This window comes from Neoarius graeffei, chromosome 19 (assembly GCF_027579695.1).
Source record: "Neoarius graeffei isolate fNeoGra1 chromosome 19, fNeoGra1.pri, whole genome shotgun sequence".
Classification (NCBI taxonomy): domain Eukaryota; kingdom Metazoa; phylum Chordata; class Actinopteri; order Siluriformes; family Ariidae; genus Neoarius; species Neoarius graeffei.
Window position 1 is genome coordinate 57,266,895 of NC_083587.1, and position 19,179 is coordinate 57,286,073.

A 19,179-nucleotide genomic window follows, 5' to 3' on the forward strand; every position below is an offset into this window, starting at 1 on the left:
ATTTAATGTTGTGCAACATCCGAGAGACATGCTAGTTTACCCACAAAAAGCCCGGCTTGTCATTTTTCTGAGAAAACAGAAAGCGTAGCCAAGACTGCGTGTACTTCCAACGGAGACCGTTTCCAAAAACTGTTATATAAACGTTGTCATTTGATAAACAACCCATTTTTTAAAATCGCTGGATTATGTAGGGCATTTGAGGTACAAGTCCCTGTGTATGTGCTGTTGCTATAGTAACGGTATGTGGTATAGAAATGCATAAATAAGTGTGTAGAATGTAATGTAGTAAACTTTACAATGTTTGCAGAAAGTGTACCATATAATCCAGATGAGTATTATCTCCATCTCATCTCCTCTCATTATCTTTAGCCGCTTTATCCTGTCCTACAGGGTTGCAGGCAAGCTGGAGCCTATCCCAGCTGACTACGGGCGAAAGGCGGGGTACACCCTGGACAAGTCGCCAGGTCATCACAGGGCTGACACATAGACAACCATTCACACTCACATTCACACCTACGGTCAATTTAGAGTCACCAGTTAACCTAACCTGCATGTCTTTGGACTGTGGGGGAAACCGGAGCACCCGGAGGAAACCCATGCGGACACGGGGAGAACATGCAAACTCCGCACAGAAAGGCCCTCGCCGGCCACGGGGCTCGAACCTGGACCTTCTTGCTGTGAGGCGACAGCGCTAACCACTACACCACCGTGCCGCCAGTATTATTATTAATAATAATAGTTAAAGATGGTTACTAGATTTGAAGGCTCTACCTTCTGGCATATATAGTATGTGGTCTTGATCTTTAAACACTTCTAATCAATTAAATATGGGCCACGTGTATCCTTAGAGAGAACTGTACCAGAGCAGTAGCAGTCGTCTAAATGTATATACGACATATGTCATGTAGGAAATATGACATAGTATAAGGCCCTCGAACAGACTAGATAAATTCTGTCATTTTGTACAAAGGATCTGATCACTTACTCTTAGTACGTGCCTGAGTGAATGACAGAAGGGACTGATTTTCTCTGTTAGTAAAAGGCAGTGGGACTTGAGCTCAGCCAAAACTTAGCCAGACACACCAAAAAAGCAACAAGGCAAAAAAGATTTTAAGGGATTAGCGGCAGGCTGCCAGGTCGCTCCATTGTGTGTAGCTGTTGTTGATTTTAAAAGTAACTAAGTAAATTCTACAGGGAAATGAATATTTGAAGGTAGACGGCCTTTCAGGTTTTTCCAAGTGTGGGTCATGAAAAGAATTTCTCAACACCCAATTATTTTTGTTTAGTGGACCGAAAGCTACTGAATTCGAATCGCAGACTTCCAATTTTATTAGTTTTTAAAAATGAGACAATTAAAGGAGAACTGAAGTCATTTTTAAACTTGCTTTATTTCTTAATTAACGTGTTATTCAATTACGTTTTCGGTTTTAGTAACCTTATATCGTGACTCGTATTGGCAACTAACTGCAATTAAATATTATACTTATCGGCCTATTCGGTTTTTAGCCGTGTTGAATTTAGTTCGTTTGGTCCACGGCAGGCGTTGCTTATCCGCGCGATCTTCACGAGACTTGTGCGAGACTTCGAAACGTCAAGCGTCAGCCAGGTGTCAGTGCCGCCATTTTGAAAACTGTTTTCCAAACGAAATATTGCACAAAAACAAGTTTAAATGACAATTACTGCCGACTTTTTTCAAACTTTCCTGATCGCTATCAAAACAAACAAAACTTCCGGCTTGATTCCATTAGCATTCGAAAGAGGGCGCGCGCGTCTTTTGATAATGTTGGCAGATGTCGGTGACTTTGATCTCTGCAGTACGTTTTACTTCCATCCTACGGTGTCTCGCACAGGTCTCGACGAATCTCGTTTACGGCCATTGCTTTGACATATGGACTGGTATATTACAGAGCGTATTTCAAACACTCATAACTTGCTATAGCAGCGACAATATAGCTATCAAAAATGCATTCCAATATTTAATAAAATGAGAGAAATAGAATTTTAATCTTAAAATTTTGCTTTCAGTTCTCCTTTAATGAATTTAAGGCCACGTGGCCCTAAATTCTCCGCTATTTTTTTTTTTTTTTCCTGCTTCACCATGACCCAATGCAAGTACTATGTCATGTATCACGTGGTGGGCTTTCCCTGTTTGCGCAAGGCATTGTGGGATACAAATTTGAAACAGGAGAGAAAAATGGAGGACGTGACTGTGCTAATGAAACGTGAAAGACCGACTACAGTAACGGAAAGCGAGAAGAAAAGACGTTATGTTATACGAAGGAAAGGAAACGCAGGACCAAACTAATAAATATCGGCGCTCAGCGAGCACCTCGGTGTGATCAGCTGTTCGTTTAGCGACAGAATGATGGAACTGTCAGTGCACGCTCAAAGGTAAACCTGCGCATGCACGCACACACACGGACTTCCTCTGTCTGCTTGACTGTGCGAAGTGAGCGATTTCATGCACATTATTTGCTTTAATCTCCTCAAATTAAATAACTTCCCAGCCACAGAACGCCCTGATATTTTGTCAGATGTTACAGAAATAAACATCACAATGACCAGATTTCAGAGGGAACTAAATTTCACCGATTTTATGAAATCGAAAGGCCGTAGTGAGCGTGCTGTGTGAGAGAGTCTGGAGACAAATATTAGTTTCTCAGTCGTTAGCCCGTGCTACTTCCTCTCGATCGCACTGGCTTGACTGCTTTATTTATTAGCATTTGCTAACACTACTGATTAATGACTTGTGGTTAAGTTTGTGTTGGCCTTTGAGTAGGTCTAGGGTGATAAATTTTTGGTCCCGCCCACTATAAATCAAAATCTGATTGGTTAATTCATCTGTCAGTTCTTATATAAACATGCACTGCCATGGCCTTCTGTTCCGGCAATGAAGTCCTAACCAATGAGTGAGCCAGCTCTAAACTCTTCTCAGCCTAGACACAACAAACAAACAAAAAAAATCTCATTGAATAATGCTAATGTTTTCAGGACAGTAACCCTTTCATTTCTTTTTTTTTTTTAAAAGATATTTTTTTGGGGGGGCTTTTTCACCTTCATTAGATAGGACAGCGCAGAGACAGGACAGGAAATGATTGGGAGAGAGAGACGGGGAGGGACCGGGAAATGACCCCGGGTCGGAATCGAACCCAGGTCCCCGGACCCACGGCATGGCGCCCCAGCCACCCGAGCCACGACGCCCCAACCCTTTCATTTCTGAAGCAAATTTGATCTAAAATGAGGCCAGATTCGCATTAGAAGAGAATAATTATAATGAACTTATGGAAGAAGGTAAAGAATGAAAAATTAAATATAACCTTTGAAATGCTGATATGTTTGGGCCTTCTCTGAACACCTAGAAGGCCCTGACGGTTCTCCTCTGCTAAAAGGTGACTTTTATAGTCTTTCTGTCCAAGGTTCAGCATTTGTAGGAAAATCCCTGCTCTTTAATGGTGTATTTATGTCGCTTGTCCAGCAGAGGTCGTCCTTTCCAAGCCCAAGGATCACAACATCATCTGTTCTCGTGTCAAAAATGAACAATGATTTGTGCTGGGAATAGAAAAAGAGAAACAGTTTGTAATCCGGATCACTGAAGTGTGTGTTCAAGTAAAGATATTAAAAGTTTTCTTTAACACAGGGGACCTTCGCCTCTGAGGTGACATTTGAGGGAGATAATTTGAAAGTGGTGCGAGAGATCGATGGAGGACTGGAGACTATTAAAATCAACATGCCTGCCGTGGTGACTGCTGACCTTCGCCTCAACACACCCCGATACGCCACACTGCCTAACATCATGGTACATCACAGAGCTGTGAACAACGTTTTCTTTGGCACTTGATTATTACGGAGAATAACACGATCCAGCTTCACTGGAGTACAAGATTAACCTTATACAGTGGGGCAAAAAAGTATTTAGTCAGTCACCAATTGTGCAAGTTCTCCCACTTAAAAAAGATGAGAGAGACCTGTAATTTTCATCATAGGTATACCTCAACTATGAGAGACAAAATGGGAGGAAAGAATCCAGAAAATCACATTGTCTGTCTGATTTTTAAAGAATTTATTTGCAAATTATGGTGGAAAATAAGTACAGTGGTGCTTGAAAGTTTGTGAACCCTTTAGAATTTTCTATATTTCTGCATAAATATGACCTAAAACATCATCAGATTTTCACACAAAGTCCTAAAAGTAGATAAAGAGAAGCCAGTTAAACAAATGAGACAAGAATATTATACTTGGTCATTTATTTATTGAGGAAAATGATCCAATATTACATATCTGTGAGTGGCAAAAGTATGTGAACCTCTAGGATTAGCAGTTAATTTGAAGGTGAAATTAGAGTCAGGTGTTTTCAATCAGTGGGATCACAATCAGGTGTGAGTGGGCACCCTGTTTTATTTAAAGAACAGGGATCTATCAAAGTCTGATCTTCACAACACGCGTTTGTGGAAGTGTGTCATGGCATGAACAAAGGAGATTTCTGAGGACCTCAGAAAAAGCGTTGTTGATGCTCATCAGGCTGGCAAAGGTTATAAAACTATCTCTAAAGAGTTTGGACTCCACCAATCCACAGTCAGACAGACTGGGTACGAATGGAGGAAATTCAAGACCATTGTTACCCTCCCCAGGAGTGGTCGACCAACAAAGATCACTCCAAGAGCAAGGCGTATAATAGTCAGTGATGTCACAAAGGACCCCAGGGTAACTTCTAAGCAACTGAAGGCTTCTCTCACATTGGCTAATGTTAATGTTCATGAGTCCACCATCAGGAGAACACTGAACCACAATGGTGTGCATGGCAGGGTTGCAAGAAGAAAACCACTGCTCCAAAAAGAACATTGCTGCTCGTCTGCAGTTTACTAAAGATCACGTGGACAAGCCAGAAGGCTATTGGAAAAATGTTTTGTGGACAGATGAGACCAAAATAGAACTTTTTGGTTTAAATGAGAAGCATTATGTTTGGAGAAAAGAAAACCCTGCATTCCAGCATAAGAACCTTATCCCATCTGTGAAACATGGTGGTGGTAGTATCATGGTTTGGGCTTGTTTTGCTGCATCTGGGCCAGGACGGCTTTCCATCATTGATGGAACAATTAATTCTGAATTATACCAGTGAATTCTAAAGGAAAATGTCAGGACATCTGTCCATGAACTGAATCTCAAGAGAAGGTGGGTCATGCAGCAAGACAACGACCCTAAGCACACAAGTTGTTCTACCAAAGAATGGTTAAAGAAGAATAAAGTTAATGTTTTGGAATGGCCAAGTCAACGTCCTGACTTTAATCCAATCGAAATGTTGTGGAAGGACCTGAAGCAAGCAGTTCATGTGAAGAAACCCACCAACATCCCAGAGTTGAAGCTATTTTGTACAGAGGAATGGGCTAAAATTCCTCCAAGCCGGTGTGCAGGACTGATCAACAGTTACCGCAAATGTTTAGTTGCAGTTATTGCTGCACAAGGGGGTCACACCAGATACTGAAAGCAAAGGTTCACATACTTTTGCTACTCACAGATATGTAATACTGGATCATTTTCCTCAAGAAATAAATGACCAAGTATAATATTTTTGTCTCATTTGTTTAACTGGGTTCTCTTTATCTACTTTTAGGACTTGTGTGAAAATCTGATTATGTTTTAGGTCCTATTTATGCAGAAATATAGAAAATTCTAAAAGGTTCACAAACTTTCAAGCACCACTGTATTTGGTCAATAACAAAAGTTCATCTCAATACTTTGTTATATACCCTTTGTTGGCAATGACAGAGGTCAAACGTTTTCTGTAAGTCTTCACAAGGTTTTCACACACTGTTGCTGGTATTTTGGCCCATTCCTCCATGCAGATCTCCTCTAGAGCAGTGATGTTTTGGGGCTGTCGCTGGGCAACACGGACTTTCAACTCCCTCCAAAGATTTTCTATGGGGTTGAGATCTGGAGACTGGCGGCTAGGCCACTCCAGGACCTTGAAATGCTTCTTACGAAGCCACTCCTTCGTTGCCCGGATGGTGTGTTTAGGATCATTGTCATGCTGAAAGACCCAGCCACATTTCATCTTCAATGCCCTTGCTGATGGAAGGAGGTTTTCACCCAAAATCTCACGGTACATGGCCCCATTCATTCTTTCCTTTACACGGATCAGTCGTCCTGGTCCCTTTGCAGAAAAACAGCCCCAAAGCATGATGTTTCCACCCCCATGCTTCACAGTAGGTATGGTGTTCTTTGGATGCAACTCAGCATTCTTTCTCCTCCAAACATGACAAGTTGAGTTTTTACCAAAAAGTTCTATTTTGGTTTCATCTGACCATGACATTCTCCCAATCCTCTTCTGGATCATCCAAATGCTCTCTAGCAAACTTCAGATGGGCCTGGACATGTACTGGCTTAAGCAGGGGGACATGTCTGGCACTGCAGGATTTGAGTCCCTGGCGGCGTAGTGTTACTGATGGTAGCCTTTGTTACTTTGGTCCCAGCTCTCTGCAGGTCATTCACTAGGTCCCCCCGTGTGGTTCTGGGATTTTTGCTCACCGTTCTTGTGATCATTTTGACCCCACGGGGTGAGAGCTTGCGTGGAGCCCCAGATCGAGGGAGATTATCAGTGGTCTTGTATGTCTTCCATTTTCTAATAATTGCTCCCACAGTTGATTTCTTCACACCAAGCTGCTTACCTATTGCAGATTCAGTCTTCCCAGCCTGGTGCAGGTCTACAATTTTGTTTCTGGTGTCCTTTGACAGCTCTTTGGTCTTGGCCATAGTGGAGTTTGGAGTGTGACTGTTTGAGGTTGTGTCTTTTATACTGATAACGATTTCAGACAGGTGCCATTAATACAGGTAACAAGTGGAGGACAGAGGAGCCTCTTAAAGAAGAAGTTACAGGTCTGTGAGAGCCAGAAATCTTGCTTGTTTGTAGGTGACGTAATACTTATTTTACAGAGGAATTTACCAATTAATTCATTAAAAATCCTACAATGTAATTTCCTGGATTCTTTCCCCCCATTCTGTCTCTCATAGTTGAGGTATACCTATGATGAAAATTACAGGCCTCTCTCATCTTTTTAAGTGGGAGAACTTGCACAATTGGTGGCTGACTAAATACTTTTTTACCCCACTGTATATAATATCATACTTCGGAAAGTGTATCATCATGATGTATCATAATGTCTTTATTGTTTTTTTTTTTTAATTTATTTTACAGAAAGCCAAGAAAAAGAAGATCGCCAGCGTGAAGCCAGGAGACCTGGGAGTGGACGTGAGCTCTCGGCTGGAGGTGCTGCGGGTGGATGATCCTCCACAGAGGCAGGCAGGAATGAAAGTGGAGTCGGTGGAGGACCTGGTGGGCAAACTGAAAGAGGCGGGAAGGATATAAAGGAGCAGGTGGAGCAGGACACATGGTCACTGCGGTAAGAGCTGGTGTTGGCAGAAATTGTACCAGCATTATTCTTTGTATTAATAGAATACAGTGCACTGGAAAAAATCAGATGTGGTCTGTCAGATTTAAAGGAAAACTGGAGGCAATTTTTTTAATGATATATAAATTCTGTTTATCTCATTTTATTAAATATCGGAATGCATTTTTGATCGCTATTTTGTCACTGCTATAGCAAGTTATGAGTGTTTGAAGTATGCTCTGTAATATATCAGTCCATATGTCAAAGCGATGGCTGTAAACGAGATTCGTTGAGACCTGTGCGAGACATCGTAGGACGGAAGTAAAACGTACAGCGGAAATCAAAGTGACCGACATCTGCCAACGTTGTCAAAAGACACGTGCGCCCTCTTTCGAATGCTGATGTAATCAAGCCGGAAGTTTTGTTTGTTTTGATAGCAATCAGGAAAGTTTGAAGAAAGTCGGCAGTAATCGTCATTTAAACTCGTTTTTGTGCAATATTTCGTTTGGAAAACAGTTTTCAAAATGGCGGCGCTGACACTTGACGTTTCGAAGTCTCGCACAAGTCTCGTGAAGATCGCGCGGATAAGCGACGCCTACCGTGGACCAAACGAACTAAATTCAACGCGGCTAAAAACCGAATAGGCCGATAAGTATAATATTTAATTGCAATTAGTTGCCAATACGTGTCACGATATAAGGTTACTAAAACCGAAAACGTAATTGAATAACACGTTAATTAAGAAATGAAGCAAGTTTGCTTCCTCATTTAAGAGAAAATATTGTGTGTAGTTTGCATAAATATTGAGTTTCTTATTGCTTATATAAAAAATGAATATAATGTATGAACTTAATTCAATCTTGTCATTGGAAACTATGTATCAATTCGTGTAGTATTGATGAATCTTGTGAGCACTGACAGGAATTGATAACTTTCGTATAATAATAATGCACTAAAGTCCTGTACAGGTGTAATGTAGCTGGTGCGCAATCCCAGCGACCGGAGTTCAAGCCTCGGTTCAGTTGAGAGTTCGGTTTTATTCAAGGCTTTGGAAAGCAGTGTTCCGTCTACCATTGGATTGCCCCCCACCACACACACACACACACACACGTACGTACGTACGTACCAAATACAAGAAGTATTTAGTAGATCAAGGCTATGACCCTAACCTGGTCTCTGGTAAATTTGGTCAAGTCGCTTCTCTCCCTAGGAGTGAGGCAATTGAGCCTGAGCACAAGGTTACACCCTTGGTTGTTGACTTTAATCCTAACCTTCCGGATATCAGTAAGGTTTTGCGGAACAATCTCAGCTTTTTGCATTCCTCTGCTTTCATGCAAGAGGTGTTTCCAGAGGGTAGTATTATTTTGGCTTTTAGAAGGCCTAAAAATCTTAAGGATATTCTTGCGCCTTCTAAACTCAAGCGTGGTGACATGGAAGTCAATAATCAAGGGTGTGAACAAGGTTGCTTTAGGTGTAGCAAAAAATGCGATTTATGTAATACCTTTTTCGCAGAGTCAAATTTTTTTTTTTGTCAGCTCCGTAACTGGAAGGAAATACAAAATTCACCAACATCTTTCTTGTACTTCCTGCAATACAATATATTTAGCAACTTGCTGTAAATGTAATCTCCAATATGTTGGCTCTTGTACTACAGAGTTTAAAGTACGTTTACGTAACCATAAATCTAGTAAGAAAAACAAAAACAACAAAAAAAAACATGCGAAGTAGCCAAACATTTTAATCAATCTCCCCATAATTTGAATGATTTTGAATTCATTTGTATAGAAACAATAGTTTAGACAACGTGCTTCTAAATAGGGACGCGTACTGGATGTCGCAATTGTTTACTTTAGCCCCTTATGGGTTAAATAAGCGAAAAGAATATAAATCTAAAAATCGCATTCTTTTTAATATTTAAATTTTGTAATTAATAGTTTATTTTTGTCTTTTATTTTGAAGTGTATAGAATTCACAATTTTGTATGCATAAGACCACGCCCATAGCATTATGTAGTTTTTTATGGCACTGAAGGCCGAAACGTTTGTCGAGAATAAATTTTTAATAATGTTAAAGTTGGGTGTCGAAGTGAAATTTTTCTATTCTACATTTTATATATATGCGTGCAAACTTGAAAATCTGAAGGGGGGGGGGGGGACAGGAATGCAGGCACTAGGACCACACAGAGTGCTTGCTCAAAAACAGGAGAGGCTGCAGGCACTAGGACCATGCAAAAACATCCCCTACTCAAGCTGCCGGTTCCTTGTCCACTTCACTCTCCTCTCATTTGCTCAAAAATGATTCAAACGATAGTTAGCAATGTCAAAACCCCCTAAGTGGGGAAAGATGAAGGACATACAACCCCTTTTTCTTTTTTTTTTGAGTGAGTGCTGTCTTCAGACACACTCCGTTAATTTAGCTAACGTTATGTTACGAATATTCATAGTGAGATCACGGTGGAATATGAGAACTTTATAAACGTCAAGTTAGCTAGCCATAGAAAATGACCGATATTTTTATTTATTTTTAAACGTTATTTCACACAGTCAGTCCACTACTGCATTTCACTCAGCACAGAAATCAAAGTCGTGATCGGCAGTGGAGAGACGAGTGAAGTGAAAACAAATTACAGAAAGAAGGAAGAAATAAGTTCTCCAACTTTCTAATTAGAATTAGAAGTCAATTACAACTATAAATGGTTCATATGCCATTTTAATCTCTTAATACTTGTTAAATTTTTCTAAAGAAATGTTCTAGTGTAAAATAATTGTAAAAAAATTTTTTGATCTAATTATTGTTCTGAAATAAATGTGAAGGCTTAAATGACTCCTTTTAATTGTTTATTCAGGTCCAAATGCTCTGACCATCCTCATCCAGCAACCCCTCCCCCCAAAAAAATAAAATAAAATAAAAAAACGGTAAACTTAGAGAGACAGCATTTTGATTTCATAAAATCAGTGAAATTTAGTTCCCTCTGAAATCTGGTCATTGTGATTTATTTCTGTAATATCTCACAAAATATCAGGCCATTCTGTGGCTGGGAAGTTATTTAATTTGAGGGGATTAAAGCAAATAACGTGCTTCGGGCAGACCGAGGAAGTCTGTGTGTGCGCATGCGCAGGTTTACCTTTAAGTGTGCACTGACAGTTCCATCATTCTGTCGCTAAATGAACAGCTGATCACACCGAGGTGCTCGCTGAGCGCCCATATTTATTAGTTTGGTCCTGCGTTTCCTTTCCTTCGTATACAACATGACGTCTTTTCTTCTCGCTTTCTGTTACTGTAGTCGGTCTTTCACGTTTCATTCACACACTCACGTCCTCCATTTTTCTCTCCTGTTTCAAATTTGTATCCCTCAATGCCTTGCGTGAATGGGGAAAGCCTGCCATGTGATGCATGACGTAGTATCTTGTATTGGGTCATGGTGAAGCAGGAAAAAGTAGCGGAGAATTTAGGGCCACGTGACCTTAAATTCATTAATTATTCTATTAACTAATAAAATCGGAAGTCTGTGATTCGAATTCAGTAGCTTTCGGTCCACTAAACAAAAATAACTGCGTGTCAGGGAAAATTCTGTTTATGACCTGTATTTAAATCTGAAAGTCATTCTGCCTTTAAGGGGAAACACTACAAAGTGTCTGATCAGGTTAAGCCTAGGTCACAACCGGACGTACGATTTTTTTTGGCCGTGCGATTTTTGGCGTTTCCCAAATCGCTGTGTTTTTTTTTTTTTTTTTTTGTTCATGGAGAAAGACGCACGTTGGCTGTAAGTTTGTCTTGCAACCTGAAAAAAACGTAAGCGCCCGTAGAGTTTGTTTGACATGACAAAGAACCTCTGCGGCCAGTCTACAGCTCGAAAATCAGCACGTTTTACGCGCGCCCTCCGTGCGTTTCTTGCGTTTTTTGCATGTAGACCGGCCGTAGGAGCACGTACGGCTGGTTGTGACCGAGGCTTTAGGTACGCAAACTAATATTAATGTAACTCAGTTCAGTCACGTAGACCTGATGTGTGCTATATATATATATATATATATATATCACAGGTGGCTTCTCCAGTGAGGAGAGGGAGGAAGATCCTCCTTAAAAATTCTAAGAATAAAAAGTTGAAATTGTCTTGACCAATTTAATGAATTGCTGTCCTTGAATATTACTATTTTACTGCCAAATACGACATGTACATTATATTCGTTTCTCTGGGTGAAATTACATTAGCACCCCCTATCGCTCGCTATTAAAAATTACTGCACGGAGGATCTTCCTCCCTTCGGCTCCCATTCACTCCGATTCAAACAGTCTCCGGCACTGGCGGCTCGTGGTTAACATAGACTTCAATGAGAGAGAGGAGGAAAATCCTCCTCTAAGAGGGTGGGACTAGCTAAGAGATCTGACAAGTGCTACAAAATATCAACCAATAGGCTGCAGCCCTAGTTGCGCAATGAACCAATAAGTAGAGGCCTTAGCTGCCTGGGGGGAGGGGTTATCTTATCAAACTTAACTTCTAGATCCGGTGACTCGGGCACTTCGGCAGTCAGAGTGAGAACGGCGAGGTGGAAGTGGATTGACTATGTTATAGATATTCTACGAATAAAGTAATGGAAACAGAGGACGTGGTGAATGTTTTGCTTGCAAAACCCTTCCATGGGCTGAGCTACAAACATGGCCGCCAGGTTTGCTTCGTTAAATACGGAAGATTTTGAGAGAATTTTGAAAGAGAAAGATGTGTTGAACACCTGAAAGTAATGTGTACAGCAGCTATAAAAAGTGTACACACCCCGTTAAAATGATAGGTTTTTCAACTATTATCAACTCAACCCGTGCATGTAACTATAGCCGGTCCAGCAGGTGCGGTCGCATTGGGGCCCGTGACCTTCAACCAAGCATTCCTTCCTCCCTCACTTTTACAAAAGCCAGCCGCTACTGATATATATATATATATATATATATATATATATATATATATAAATAAAATATTAGGATTCATTAAATTCAGTGACCCTTTATTCCACCTGTGACCTGATCACGTGACCTGTCTTTCTGTCTCTTTCAGAATTTTTTTTTTTTTTCCCTTTCATCGCCTCAAACCCCATGGACATCCTTGCATTATCTCGACCCTCTTGCTGATCCTCTGACCACCTGGCTGGAGCAGGGTCTGCTCCCTTCTGTATTCTGACTCCATCTTTGTTTGGTCCTTTGAACCTGCCCACTGTTTTATGGAGCAGTTTCACTCCACAGTCTGGTGTAGATTAATGCCGAGAGACACTTTCTCATATTTCAAAACAAGAGTGCTGATGTAGGAACAGTTGTTGCTTTTTATGCAGTGTTCTGTATATTTACTTACTTGGTACTCAAATTGGAAACCTTTCCCAGATTAGCACTTGTACACTACTGGATTTGAGCACACGATGTCTGTTTTCCGTTAACTATTCCATCCTGCTTCCAGTTGTTTGTTGTGAGAGTGTGTTTGATCGTGCACATTATAAATAAAGGCCATTTTCTAATAAATGCACATGCACTGTATTAAAAACTCTTCTGAACTGTAGATTAATCAAGTGAGATCTGTTTCAGCGTGTACAGTTTATACTTCAGACAGTGTCTCTCAGCATGGACCACAACAGGAGAACAAGAAGCTCTTTTTACCACAAATGCCTCTGGTTTTGAGTTCTAATTGTACAGAATCGAACTGTGGAAAATAAATAATCTGTTCTTTTCATGTGTGTTTCACATTTCCTCGTGTGTGTGTGTGTGTGTACAGTGTCCTCCATGATTATTGCTTTTTACTCAAGATGAGTAAAAAGGGGGGGGCAGCACGGTGGTGTTGTGGTTAGCGCTGTCGCCTCACAGCAAGAAGGTCCGGGTTCGAGCCCCGTGGCCGGCGAGGGCCTTTCTATGCGGAGTTTGCATGTTCTCCCCGTGTCTGCGTGGGTTTCCTCCGGGTGCTCCGGTTTCCCCCACAGTCCAAAGACATGCAGGTTAGGTTAACTGGTGACTCTAAATTGACCGTAGGTGTGAATGTGAGTGTGAATGGTTGTGTGTCTGTGTCAGCCCTGTGATGACCTGGCGACTTGTCCAGGGTGTACCCCACCTTTCGCCCATAGTCAGCTGGGATAGGCTCCAGCTTGCCTGCGACCCTGTAGAACAGGATAAAGCGGCTAGAGATAATGAGATGAGTAAAAAGGGTTAGAAAAAAATCCACCTTTTGGTGAAGTTGCTTCATCTCACACTGAAAAAATGAGAAAAACCCAACCTTTTCATTGAAACTCTTATTCAGAGGAAAAACAAATCCATCTTCAAGAAATTATTTTCAGCAAAACATGTGCCACTATTATTGGCATCCTGGAAGTTATCATGAACACAATGTAACTGAAGCATGTTTCCTCTTTAAATTGTACATTGAAGTGTTGAGGAAGGAACTTTCAAGCTGTAATGACTTCTTGATTTAACTGGGGCACAAATATGAGGTGATGCAGAGGCCAAATTCCTTCAATGTCAACATGGGAAAGATGGAACACAAACAAAATGAGGAAGAAGTGTGTTGACCTTCATAAGTCAGGGAATGGTTATAATGCCCATTTTGACTGTTGGGACAATAATTCTCATCATTCTCATTATCTCTAGCCACTTTATCCTTCTACAGGGTCGCAGGCAAGCTGGAGCCTATCCCAGCTGACTACGGGCGAAAGGCGGGGTACACCCTGGACAAGTCGCCAGGTCATCACAGGGCTGACACATAGACACTCACATTCACACCTACGGTCAATTTAGAGTCACCAGTTAACCTAACCTGCATGTCTTTGGACTGTGGGGGAAACCGGAGCACCCGGAGGAAACCCACGCGGACACGGGGAGGCCCTCGCCGGCCCCGGGGCTCGAACCCGGACCTTCTTGCTGTGAGGTGACAGCGCTAACCACTACACCACCGTGCCGCCAGGACAATAATTAAAAAAAAAAAAGTGGACACCTATTGGAACTGTTACAAATTCGCCTGGAAGAGGACCCAAGTTTATTTTGCCCCCATGTACAGTGAGGAGGAGGGTAAGAGAGGTACAAAAATCCCCAAGGATCACTGTTGGTGAATCTCATCTCATTATCTCTAGCTGCTTTATCCTGTTCTGCAGGCAAGCTGGAGCCTATCCCAACTGACTACAGATGAAAGGCGGGGTACACCCTGGACAAGTCGCCAGGTCATCACAGGGCTGACACATAGACACAACCATTCACATTCACACCCTACGGTCAATTTAGAGTCACCAGTTAACCTAACCTGCATGTCTTTGGACTGTGGGGGAAACCGGAGCACCCGGAGGAAACCCACGCGGACACGGGGAGAACATGCAAACTCCGCACAGAAAGGCCCTCGCCGGCCACGGGGCTCGAACCCGGACCTTCTTGCTGTGAGGCGACAGCGCTAACCACTACACCACTATGCTGCCCCTGTTGGTGAATTACAAGAAAAAAAATCTTGGTGTTTCCAAGTCTCCCAAACCACCATCAGACTCCACCTCCATGCCAACAGATTATTTAGAAGGTTTGTTGGGGAAAAAAACGTTTTCTGTCAGTTAACCACAAACATAAGTGCAGGAAGTTTGCGAAACCCTACTACAACTTTGACTGGAACCGTGTTCTCTGGTCTGATGGAACAAAAATAGAGTTTTTGGCAATAAACACTCATGGTGAGTTTGGTGTAAAAAGAAGGAGGCTATAATGAAAAGAACCTGATCCCAACTGTAAAATATGGTGTTAGTTCTATGATGTTTGTTTTTGGGCTGTTTTTCCTCCAAAGGCCCTGGAAACCTTGTTAGGGTACATGGCATCATGGACTCCATGAGATACCAGAACATTTTAAATCAGAATCTGGCTCTTCTGCCAGGAAACTAAAACTGGGTTGTCACTGGATCTTCCAGCAGGACAATGATCCGAAGCGTACTGTCTGTCCAAATCAACACAAACATGTTTAGAAGTTTAGCTGAGCAAAGAATCAAGCGTCAGTCCCCTGGTCCCCAGTGAAAACCTGTGGGATGAGCTGAAGAGGAAAGCACACAGGAGAGGGTCGAGAACCCTGGATGATCTGGAGAGATTGTGTAAAGAGGAATGGTCTCAGATGACCTGCTCTGGATCTCCAACCTTATAAAATGTTATAGTAGACTCAGGGCTGTTTTACTGGCAAAAAGAGGTTGTACAGAGTATTAAACGAAGGGGTGCCAATAATTATAGCACGTATTTTTGTTGTAAATATTTCTTAATGAGATATATTTTTTTTCAGTGTGAGATGAAGCCCAAAAGGTGGATTTTTTCCTAACCCTTTTTACTAATCTTTACAAGGGGTGCCAATAATTTTAGACGGCACTGTATCTCATTGATGTCTTTTTATATAGGCATGTGAAAAGGGGCGGGGCTTGCAACACCTTTCTGACTCCCACAGTGTTCATTACGATTCATGATTCGATTCTTTCTTCTTTATTTTTGTGATTCAGTGAACCGAACTCTGCGAGTTTCGATTCATTTGACTCACCTTTAAAGAAAAGTCCAACCTTTCACAATGCCATAATTACATAATTACCTACTACAGAATAACAAACTTTAAAGATAATTAATGTAGTGAACAAATACAACCCAAGTGAATTGAAGTAAAAATTACGTAAAGATCCGTTTGTGAATCGACTCGCTCATCCGATTCACTTTAAAAAGAGTCGCTTAAAGTGAACCGATACAGTCCAGAAGTCCTTATCGAGGTCACTCATCTGTCCTTGTTTGTTGAAAACATGAGTATTTTTGACCTCACGGTATTTTTTTTTAAAAGTCGTAAATCGTTCCTTTTGAATTTTATCATCATAAATTAGTTTAAACTCTTTCCTTTGGTGTATTTTTTTTAAATCCTGAACCCTTCTGTTATTCTTTCTTGAGTTTAATAGAAACTTTTGGGCATCAATGTCTCATTGTCTAGTGGCCAGTCTAGCACTTCTGCTCCTGTGCAGCCTAACAGGTGAGTGAGTTACTTTATAAATTATATTCAGATAAAATTTATTTTTATTATCACAAATTATAATTCAATTATATTATAAAAATATATAATGTTTTATTATACTGTGCAGAAATCTTAGGCACATGTAATGAAATGCTGTAGAGCAAAGATACCTTCAAAAATAATGAAATAAAATGTTTCTATATTTAAAAAAAATACTATAAACAGTATGCTATAATAAATGAAACAAAGTCAATATTTGGTGTGACGATCCTTTGCTTAAAAAAAAAAGTCATCTCAGGTACAATGAGTGTAGTTTCATTATGTAGCCTAAATTCTGTTTTCTTTTTTAACGTCCTGTAGAGGACGGCCCCATATGGACAGTTGAAAGTCACACTTGGAAGACGCTCTGGACTCTTACAGTAATGCTTTTATGGCTGAGGACTACAGTCGACTCGCTAACTTTAGGACTGCGGTTGTCATGAACAGTTTTGCACTCAAGTTTCCATCAATGAAGAGTTTATAACATCAACGAAACTGACTTCATGTTAAAACTGTTAATTTTATAGTCATGCTGTCTGTTGTTGCCCAAATGAGGATGGGTTCCCTTTAGAGTCTGGTTCCTCTTGAGGTTTCTTCCTCATGTCGTCTGAGGGAGTTTTTCCTTGCCACCGTCGCCACAGGCTTAATCATTGGGGATAGATTAGGGATAAAATTAGCTCATGTTTTAAGTCATTCAAATTCTGTAAAGCTGCTTTGTGACAATGTCTATTATTTAAAACGCTATACAAATAAACTTGACTTTTAATCTGAAAAGTGCTCTCTTATGTAATATGCTGCTCAGATATTAACAAACATTTTTTTTTTCCTGTAACATTTAATTTTGTGCTGGAAAAAAAAAAAACAAATGTTTGGAACTCTGAAATGTTTTTGGACTGACTCGATAATGTAGAAGTCATAAAATAGAAGTCTATAACAAAGTTTGTACTAAAAATAATGAGGTGCCACAGACTTTTAAATAGTACTGTAAATCATGACAATTTTTAAAACTAGAAACCAGTATTGTAATACATCACTTTTATTATTTAATATATTATATAATTATTATTTAATTTGTATTATTAATAGACCTCCTTGTTTTAGAGTTATTAAGGTTTGAGTTATTAAAGCGCATCCAATTCAAGGGACCAGACAAAGTAACTAATAACTATAAAGGCTCCCACAATAAATGGGACATTACACCGAATGGGTGCCATTTGCTTGTTGTACCACTGCCAAATTAAACTTAATTTGTTATATCTTTTCAACACTGATTATAATAACACACATATTTAACTATTCAAAATGTGTATTGGTCAACCTCAGGCTATGTTACAAGGTTTGGAAGTCAAAGATGGCTGCATTTTTTTCAGTCCTGTTACCACAACTCTGAAAGTAACAGGACTGAGTTTTTAGCCTAGGATTAGCTAATACATGGAATTAAGCCACATGGCGTCATCGCTAATAGCATGACCACACTTAGCACATTCTAGTGATTTACCAAAAATCTATATTTTTAAAATAAACAAATATCATCTAAGAAATAATTTAAGTAACAGGACAGTATGTTGACATTGACCTTATCAGTCAAAGTTAAAAAATCATCAAATATACACAAAAGTAAATGAGAGAACTAACTTTTGGTCTTCACATGGCCTTCAGAAGACACAACTGATGTAACTTCCTGTTGAGCATGTGATTTATGGAATGTTCCAAATTTGTCAGATGGGGTAATATGTTTGGGTAACAGGACTGAGTGAAAACCCAGGGACACGACTAAAATGTGTATTTTAACTAAGATATTGTGGATTTCTTATGAAAAAAATATATTTAAACCATGGATAGGATATGGAGTCACACAACAATGCAAAAGAAATACTGTTTCTGAAGGATTTTAATCATAATATTTCATAGTTAAGTATAAAGTTAGAGTGCAGGGACAGGTAACACATGCTATTTTTCAGTGTTTTAGGTAGTTTTTATTAATCCGTACAATTATATATCTTAAATTTGAAATCAGATCAATGTGCAGGACATTCTGCGTAATAAGGAAATGTGTTTTAAAGTAAATTTTTATGTGCATTTATACATATAATTTTCTAGGGACGGAAATGGCACCGATTCGGTGGAATGGCTCAAATATAATAATAACAACTTTGATAATAGTGAGTTTTGATTTCCACCACTTCAACTAAATTAAAAAAAAAAAAATCACTGGCCCTTTGGCTATGCATCATGGATCCCTCTGAGAACTTGATGGTATCTAATAGGGCTTAAATGTCCCACAGGAGTTTGGTGTTCTTTCACGATGACGATGATGATGATAATAATAATAATGTTAAAAAAAAAATAAATTTTACTACTGATTTCCAGGATTGATCTGATATAGATCTCATATACATGGTTGTAGACAGAACCAGCATATATTTTACAGCTATTCCACGGAATCGAGTCGTACATGAGCTGATAGTGGCTATAAGCCATGTACGATCAGATTGAGTGGAATAACTGTTTTATTCTATCCACATTCACTGAATTTTGAGAAACAGAACAGTTTTATTTTTATTTTTTGCAAATTCAATAAATTAAAACTTTATACAGAACGCCTGACAAAATAATTTCCGCTTAGAATGTAAACAAACCAGTGAAATGACAGGAGCACTTTGTGAAAAAATGTGATAATAATAATTCTTGGGGGAAAAAAAAAGATACGTTCTTACCCTGAAATACTTTCGTTCCATATTTTGTTGCTTTTTTATTTTGGTATTTTTTGGGGTTTTGTTTTCAAGTAGAGTTTTCATT

At 39.9% G+C, this 19,179-nt stretch overlaps 1 protein-coding gene across 1 annotated transcript in view; it reads left to right on the plus strand.

Moving 5' to 3' along the window:
- etfb (electron transfer flavoprotein subunit beta) overlaps window positions 1-13,089 on the plus strand; it is a 49,185-nt gene extending 36,096 nt beyond the window's left edge. The window contains exons 5-7 of the mRNA XM_060900954.1: window positions 3,638-3,796; window positions 7,190-7,394; window positions 12,427-13,089. Coding sequence (XP_060756937.1) covers window positions 3,638-3,796; window positions 7,190-7,360 — 330 coding nt within the window. The 3' untranslated portion in view covers window positions 7,361-7,394; window positions 12,427-13,089. The remainder of the gene's footprint in view (window positions 1-3,637; window positions 3,797-7,189; window positions 7,395-12,426) is intronic.
- Window positions 13,090-19,179: the final 6,090 nt, after the last annotated feature.